This window comes from Rhamphochromis sp. 'chilingali', assembly GCF_963969265.1.
Source record: "Rhamphochromis sp. 'chilingali' genome assembly, chromosome: 10".
NCBI lineage: Eukaryota > Metazoa > Chordata > Actinopteri > Cichliformes > Cichlidae > Rhamphochromis > Rhamphochromis sp. 'chilingali'.
In genome coordinates, this window is record NC_137937.1 from 2,266,444 (window position 1) to 2,274,746 (window position 8,303).

The 8,303-nt window shown below is 43.3% G+C and overlaps 1 protein-coding gene across 1 annotated transcript; it reads right to left on the reverse strand.

The window, feature by feature from the left end:
* Positions 1–1,083: 1,083 nt before the first annotated feature.
* LOC308404514 (uncharacterized protein) lies at positions 1,084–2,907 on the reverse strand. Its single transcript, XM_080894589.1, has 3 exons — positions 2,694–2,907; positions 2,267–2,549; positions 1,084–2,139 (listed from the first exon to the last, which is right to left on the reverse strand). Exons 1-3 carry the CDS (start codon positions 2,783–2,785, stop codon positions 1,468–1,470), a joined length of 1,047 nt encoding a protein of 348 aa, XP_080750715.1. The 5' UTR covers positions 2,786–2,907; the 3' UTR covers positions 1,084–1,467.
* Between the last annotated feature and the right edge of the window lie 5,396 nt (positions 2,908–8,303).

Genomic DNA, 8,303 nt, shown 5'->3' on the forward strand with positions numbered 1-8,303 from the left:
GAGACAGTGGGAAGGAAGACTCCATTTTAACAGGAAGAAAGTCACAGTTTAACTACTGCCAGCTTGAAGACCTGGCCTTCAGCCTTTAGTTCCTCCTACACCGTGCGGAGCATCGGGCAGCTAATGCTTTCCATTGTTGGCGATCAGCAGCAATTGCTTCAGCTTCATCCCAGTTAGTGCCATTTAGTAGTCTTGTGAGGGCAGTCTTTAGCGCAGGGCCACCATGTTTCAGTAGTTTGAGAGATATCTCGTCCAGCCCAGCTGCTTTGCCTCTTTTGAGTAGGTGTACCACCTTCTTCACTTCACTGACAGCAATTGGGCCGACGTTGATGGCGACGTCTGCCGCCAGCTCCACCTCGCCCGTGTTGTGCAGTTGGGCGGGTTCTGGTTGGCTCAGTGTGCCGTTGAAATGTTCAATCCACTTTTAGTCTTGCTTGGCTGATGCAAGAAGGGCTCGTCCATCCTTGTTGCGTACAGGGATGCCATGTCCACTTCGAGCTCCTGTCAGTTCGCAGACGAACTGCAGTAAAGAGTCCTGGTGTCATTCTAGCTTCTCGTGGCTTCATATCTTTTGATTCCATCTATTTACACTTTGTTGCAGTGGCAGCTGTGTTTGATCTGTCGGGCGAGTTTACTCTTAGTCTTCTTTGCTCGTTCATGTGTCCCTTTTGGGGTCCAGCGTCATCAGGTCCTGGATCAATTTCGCACTTGTCAATAAGATTCCAGGAGTGATCTGAGATTCAGCGTTCCTTGAAGCTGCCAGGTCGCCGGCACACCTTTGAGTTTGCGGCGCTGGTGATGGTTGTCTTGAATCCATCCCAGAGCACATCCAGATTTTCGCCTGTGGTTTCCTGGGCAAGGAGCTGAAAGTCACTCTTGCATTGTGCAGACATCTAACATTAAAGGGGCGGGGTCGCTTCTGGTGAGATGGCAGGCGTTTCAGGCAGAGTGTGCAATTCCCAAGGAGAAGGTGATGATCAGAGCCTGCTCCTCGTGGAACACTGACATAGCTGATCTGGTCGTTAAGTGATGACACGACGAATCCTACTTCCGGGCCTAAAGTAGTCTGCGTTTACAGTTTTTCTCGATTGCTAAAACACATTTCTTGAAACTATGCCTCATATTCTCACAACAGTAAACACAAATCCATAACATCTCACTCAATTTCCCAAACATCCTATTTCCAGGTCAAAATGAAGCTCTACACTCAAAACTATTCACTCTTGCTGAAAAACCAAACTTTGCCCTCAGACATCAAACACAAGCCCTCAAAAACACACACACTACAACAGAGTTTTGCACACTGGTACAATTAATTCAAAACAATAGTTCCAAAACAATTAGGTTGCTTATGGTTCTCCCCTTCAAAAACCTTTTCACATGATAAACACAAAAGACGCAACCAATGTATGTACAGTGGCACATTTTTATTCATGTACTATACAGTACAACACACACCAAAAAACATTATTCCACCTCAGCATCTTGTCTTTGGTCTGGGTCAGGCCAGAGAATCTCATCCACATCACAGGCTATATTGGCCCTAGCCAGGCAGCGGGGGTAAAATCCTCTTGCATGCCTGATCCACCCCTGGCATGCATCTACTGATATGTCTAGGCAGGCTTCTTCCATGGCCTGAAGGAGGTGAACACGGACATAAGGTTCTCGGTCATACACTTTCCACCGCCATGCCGAAAATAACTCCTCTATCGGGTTTAGAAAGGGAGAGTATGCAGGCAGAAAGATATTAGAAAACCTTGGGTTATTGGTAAACCAGTCACGAACCAGAGCAGCGCGATGGAAGCTGACGTTATCCCACACAACAACGTAGTGAGGCTGCTCTGGCTGTGCTGGTTCCCTGTAGTCCAGCTGGAACATATGTTGTCTTAAACCATCAAGAAAAGCAAGGAGAAGCATAGTGTTATAGGGTCCTAGTACGGCATGGCGGTGGAGTACCCCTCGTTGGCTGATGGCTGCGCACATAGTGACATTCCCCCCACGCTGACCAGGGACATTTACAATAGCCCGATGGCCAATTATGTTCCTCCCCCTTTTCCTTCTTTTGGTCAGGTTAAAACCTGCCTCATCCACAAAGATTATTTCATGGGGAACAGGCCGTCCTTCAATCTCAAAGATTCTCTGCAAAACACATAACACAGTAGAGTCAATCGGTACCCTGAACCACAGTTCAAGAGTGCTGAAATGGCAGCATAAACTGCCATGCTGTGATGGTACACAATACTTTATACAATATCCAAACTCATACCTGAACATATTCCACACGTTGGTTTTTCACTCTGTCAGAGTTTCGTTCGAAAGGGACTCGGTATGCCTGTTTCATCCGGAATTGATTCTTTCGGAGGATGCGGTCAATTGTGGAGAGGCTGATGGCATTTATGCCTCGAAAAAGATGATCATCCTCAATCACTCTCCTTTGAATCTCTTGCAGGCGGATTACATTATTTGCAATTACCATGTTTACAAGTTCCCTCTCTTGCCCCTCCGACAAAAGCCTTAACCTGCCTCCACCAGGTGGTCGTCTCTGTGTCCTACAAAAATAGAAGCACTCATTACTGTAACTGTCACACATTCATTTTACAGGCAAATAATGGAAACATACTGAAACTCAAGACACATAAGTTCAGTAACTTAAACGTTACTGTACAAAGCAGTCTTACTGCAAGTACACCTACCTGTTTTCCTCCCTGAAGGTTCTGATGATGGAGGCAACAGTGAAGCGACTCAAATTTGGTTGTACTCGTTGCCCAGCCTCCCTCATAGTCATCCCATGGACAAGGACATGGTCAACTAAAGTGGCTCGAATTTCATCCGAGACTGACTGTCTTCTTGCCCTTGCTCTTCCCCTTCCTTGTCGCCGTCGTTCTCCACCTCCACCTCCTTCACCACCTCCTCCTCCTCTTCCACCACGTCCTCCTCTTTCACCACGTCCTCCTCTTTCACCACGTCCTCTTCCTCCACCACGTCCTCTTCCTCCACCACGTCCTCTTCCTCCACCACGTCCTCCTCTTTCACCATGTCCTCTTCCTCCACCACGTCCTCCTCCTTCACCACGTCCTCTTTCTCCACCACGTCCTCTTCCTTTGCATCTCTTTGGATCCATTGTTTCAAACCTGAATGAGCTGACTTTGGCCCTTTTATCTATCCATCGCAGGTTCTGATTGGTGTGTGCTAAATTTTGACTCCTAGTGTTTCCACCTGGTTAATTGTGTGCTAATTGAGCTCAAGCTATGCTGACTTAAGTTAACATTATTGCATGCTAGTGCTTTCTAAATGACTACATGGTGTAAGCACTGTAAAATGTAGGGATTTGTGTGTAGAGTTTTACAGTAACAGTTCACCAAATTTGAGTGATGTGTCAAAGCAGGGAATAGTGTTTATAGTTCAGGGAAATGGGTGAGCTTTTTGAACAATAGCGTTACGGTTTTGAAATTTTAGTTTAGAGGCCTGGTTATAGTGTTTAGGCAATCGAGAAAAACTGTAATATGGCTTTTGTGTTGTTAACATGTTTAATGTTTTGTATTTTCTTCTATTTGATCTCAAAAAGCTCCTAAAACAGTCAGTGATCACTGTTGACCTCCCTCGGCTTTTATTACCGCTAATCATTTATTTAAGCTCAGTTTTTAAAACCTTAGGATGTAACTACAGCCCAGCCCATGCAGCAGTATATGAATGACTAACCTCGCATTGTGGATGGATTATCTCAGTTGTTCTCCTGGCTGAAGTTTGGTCCTTTTACAGCATCCTGCCATGCGATTACATTTGTTCCTGACCACCGAGAACACTCACGTTAACTTTTATCGAGTGGAAAAAAAATTAGCTTGTTTATATTATGCTAACATAGCTGTGTTAGCTAGCGGTCACGTAGCACATCATTATATACCAGCTAGCCAAACTTCAGTAACCCTACAAACATCACTGCTGTTTAGTTTTCTGTCTTCATTTATGCTGGAAGTGATAGCAGAGCTGTACGTTTTAATTTGTTTCCAAAACCCCGCAGTCAGGACATGCTATATTGTATTTAGATAGAAGCTAGCGAGCTAACTCCCTGCTAACTTCTAACTCCGTTAAATGTCATAAATTCCGTTTTCATGGATGCCTGGATGTTAAACTCAATTGTTACACCTGGTAGAGCAGAACGCTGATCATTTTATTACAGATGAAAGACTTTAGACAGTTTTTCAACTCTCAGTAATGCCATAGTGATCGTTTGATATATGGACCTGCAGCGGAGTTTAGGCCCAGACATGGCTAGTGACGTCAGACTTAACGACCGGATAACTGATGGCCAGTGAAAGGAGATGCACACATAGTCAATCTCGTTTGCATATCTACTGCCCAGGGCTCTCCATGTTGCGTTGTGGATGCACTTATGATTGAAGAAGGTGTTCTTGATGACCAATCGATATGATGTGCAAAAAGAAATCATCTGATGAATAGCTAGCTTCAAAAAGGTTTTATTTGTTTTTTGTTAATAGAACAACAAACTATTTCTCCAGGATAAATGATTATCTTCTAAATTAGTGAGATACCATTTCCTCTCCAGCTTACAAGTTATCTACTTTGAGTTTTACAAGAGAGTTAAGTACTTCTGATTTGAGCCCTTCATTTTCAGAGGAGCTACAGTATCCAGAGTCATGCACAGTGAAGATGTTAAAGTATTAACACGATAATCAGAGTTCAGGTAACTGTTCTGCACTGTGCTGGCACATGACATGGAAGAAGAAGATCACAGTGCATAAACTATATCCTTAAATGTAGTCACAGTGCTTTAAGACATCTACTGTGATGAAATCTATTCCCCACCGCTGTGTAATTCATTATTATAAATTTAAATGTTATAAGGAAATTAGGGTTTTTCAAGAAATACTGTTAAATGTTCACTTTCTATGTCATATGTCAGAACAAGATCTAGAGTGTCATTAAAGTGGTGGATGCGTTCTTTTACATCTTGAACGAAGAAACTGAGTTTGATTATACAGGGTGGGCCATTTATATGGATACACCGTAATAACATGGGAATGGTTGGTGATATTAAAGTCCTGTTTGTGGCACATTAGTATATGTGAGGGGGCAAACTCCTCAAGATGGGTGGTGACCATGGTGGCCATTTACAAGTCGGCCATCTTGGATACAACTTTTGCTTTTTCAGTAGGAAGAGGGCCATGTGACACATCAAACTTATTGGTAATGTCACAAGAAAAACAATGGTGTGCTTGGTTTCAACGTAACTTTATTCTTTCATGAGTTATTTATAAGTTTCTCTTTGTTCACAGCCATTGACATGTCGAAGAGGTTAACACGTGAGGAGCGGATCGAAATTGTTTTTGATATCTTGTGACCACTTATAAAATGTATTCAATGTGCTGCCCATTGTGTTGGATTGTCAATGCAACCCTCTTCTCCCACTCTTCACACACTGATAGCAACACCGCAGGAGAAATGCCAGCACAGGAATCCAGTATCCGTAGTTTCAGGTGCTGCACATCTCGTATCTTCACACCATAGACAATTGCAGTATATGTGAGTTTTCCCCCTTACACATTCTAATGTGCTACAAACAGGACTTTAATATCACCAACGATTCCCATTTTATTACGGTGTATCCATATAAATGGCCCACCTATGTGGATCTTAAAATCCCCCACAAGAATTATTTTCTCTGAGCTGAGCACTAAAACAGAATAAAAGTCTGTTTAATTCAATTTTATTTATACAGTGCCAAACACAACAACAGTCGTTTGAAGGCACTTGATATTGTATAGTAGAATCTACAATAATACAACAGAGAACATACAAGACACTCTTCAAAATAAATTAATCAATATCCTTTCTATTGTGAAATGGGAGGAGGATCTATCAGTCAGCTTGAGGTGGGCAGGGGTCGTGGTTTTGTCCCACCTCAGCTATTGTAATTGATGGATGTTGGATGGCTCTGGTGGCTGCATGCGGCAAGGCTGGTGGGGTCTATGCCAGCAGAGATAAGTTCAGTGGTACCCCTGTTGCACCAGTGTGAGTCTGCGGTGGGATTGGGGAGATGGGGTTCTGGGTGCGCTCTGCCTCTGGGCTGGGGTTTTGGCTGGGCCTGGGGGCTTGGATCCCAGTTGATGTGTTGCCAAGGGTTGTGCATGGGTTCATGTGCACTGGCCTTTGGTGCACTGGTGGACGGAGCCCTCTATAAGTGGTGGGAAGTTTGTTACCATCTTTTGCAGGTGTTCTCTGGTCTTGTTTAGTCCACTCTGCAGGTGGGGGTGATCCAGGAGAGGTGGAGGGTGAATTCAACCTGGGTGTCTATTGTCTTACGTAGTCTGTGAGTTGACTGAACGTTGGGGTGCGTGTAGTTTTCCTCTGTGGTGGGTTTAAGTGGGCAAACTCTGTGGGGCTTGGTAGGGCTGCTGCAATTGGCCCCGGTCTGGATGGGCTTGGGCCCCCTGCCCTTGATGGATTTTGGGGAAGGGGGGTGCCCATGGGGGTAAGCGGGGGAGCTGGGTCCAGAGAGGATGTCCGGGGCTCTCCTCAGCTCTTTTCTGGGTGGCTGCCAAGTGTCAGGCTTTCAAATGAAGTAAATGTGTGTCTGGGTCTTTAGTTGATTAATAAGCTGAAGTAGAAGATTGCTACCAAACCCCCTCCTCCGTCTGTACTTTGAGGATTCTGACAATTAGTATTACTCAAGGGCATTGATTCCTTTAAACTATCATGATCATCCTGCTGTAACTAGGTTGATCAGAAGACAGAGTAAATTTGTTAATCAGTTATTCATTCATGTACTAACAGGGATTTAATGTTTAATGATCCACAATTCACTATTTTACTTTCTGATGCTCCTTTGGATTTTTTCTGCTTAAATTGTTTGTTGCTTGTTTTTTGTATGTTTTTTGTTGGTCTGGATACAGTGTTTTGAGGGCTAACAAGAGAAGAGTTTTTTGTACTTCATGTCAGAGGGAACACTATGATAGCTTAAGTGGCCCTCAAAAATGTGTACACCAGTTTCTAATATTAACCCAGTTTTAATGGATGAACCACTGGCACAATCGAAAAATTCCAGGGATTCCTAAAAACCTTTTATTCACATTAAAATCTGCAGCAATGTTTGAGCACGAATATCTCAAAAAATATTAAAGATAAAAGCCTGAAGTTTTCAGTAGTCTTTCTTACTACCAAAATGAATCACTTTCTGTAATTTGGGAGAAATGCATTAAAAAACGTCTTAAAAGGAATGTAGTTGTATTTCACAATAATGCGAAAAGAAACATATAGAAAACAAAAAATTACAAAAATTAAGAAAATTAAGAAAATCACTTTAATTTCATTTAATTTCCTTTAAACTTCATGCTATGTTGAGCAACTATGAGATATGTAGATGGTGTAATCTGACTTTTTTTTTTTTTTTTTACCCGTGTATTCTCCTTAAATTTCTGGCTATCTCAAATGTGTCCAAAAAACAATGTGGGCTTTTTAGATACATTACAAATCAAAAGTTTAGGCACACCTTATCATTTAATGTCTGTGAAGGTTCTCAGTCATCCAGGTCATCGTAGTCAAAGGAGCTTGCAAAGAAAAGCGTCTGGATTTCTTTAAGTTGCTTGAAGACGTTTCACCTCTCATCCGAGAAGCTTCTTCAGTTCTAAGGTCAAATGGTGGAGAGTCCCAGATATAAACCTAGTGGGAGTGACCCCCCACAGAGGGACAAAAGGACCCCCTGATGATCCTCTAATCACATGAGCCAAGGTGGGAATCTGGGCGTGGGTCCCAATCAGCCAGAGTTTCGGGTGTGTTCATTGTGAAACCTGGCCCCACCTTATCATGCGAATTCCTGAGGTCAGATGGCCCAGGATGTGAGTGGGCGTTAAGGCGTCTGGGAAGAGATCTCAAAACTGGATTATAGATGGCAGAGAGTTGGTGTCGTAAACCCCCGCCTCTGTTCAAAGATGGTCGCTCACAGTGGACATAGATGGCTTCTTTCACTCCTCTTTCAAACCATCTGTCTTCTCTGTCCAAAATGTGAACATTGGCATCCTCGAAAGAGTGTCCTTTATCCTTAAGATGCAGATGGACTGCTGAGTCTTGTCCTGTGGAGGTGGCTCTTCTGTGTTGTGCCATGCGCTTGTGAAGTGGCTGTTTGGTCTCTCCAATGTAGAGGTCTGAGCATTCCTCGCTGCACTGTACAGCAAACACCACATTGTTAAGTTTGTGTTTTGGCGTTTTGTCTTTCGGGTGAACCAGTTTCTGTCTGAACGTCTTATCATTTAATGGTTTTTCTATAGTTTCATTACTATTTACAATGT

Excerpts from the sequence above, each read along its gene's own strand:
- LOC308404514 (XM_080894589.1), bottom strand. The coding sequence starts at position 2,785 with ATGACTATGAGGGAGGCTGGGCAACGAGTACAACCAAATTTGAGTCGC. Across the intron at positions 2,550-2,693 it reads ACCTTCAGGGAGGAAAACAG|GACACAGAGACGACCACCTG; the intron begins GTAGGTGTACTT and ends CTATTTTTGTAG. Across the intron at positions 2,140-2,266 it reads AACGTGTGGAATATGTTCAG|AGAATCTTTGAGATTGAAGG; the intron begins GTATGAGTTTGG and ends TGTGTTTTGCAG.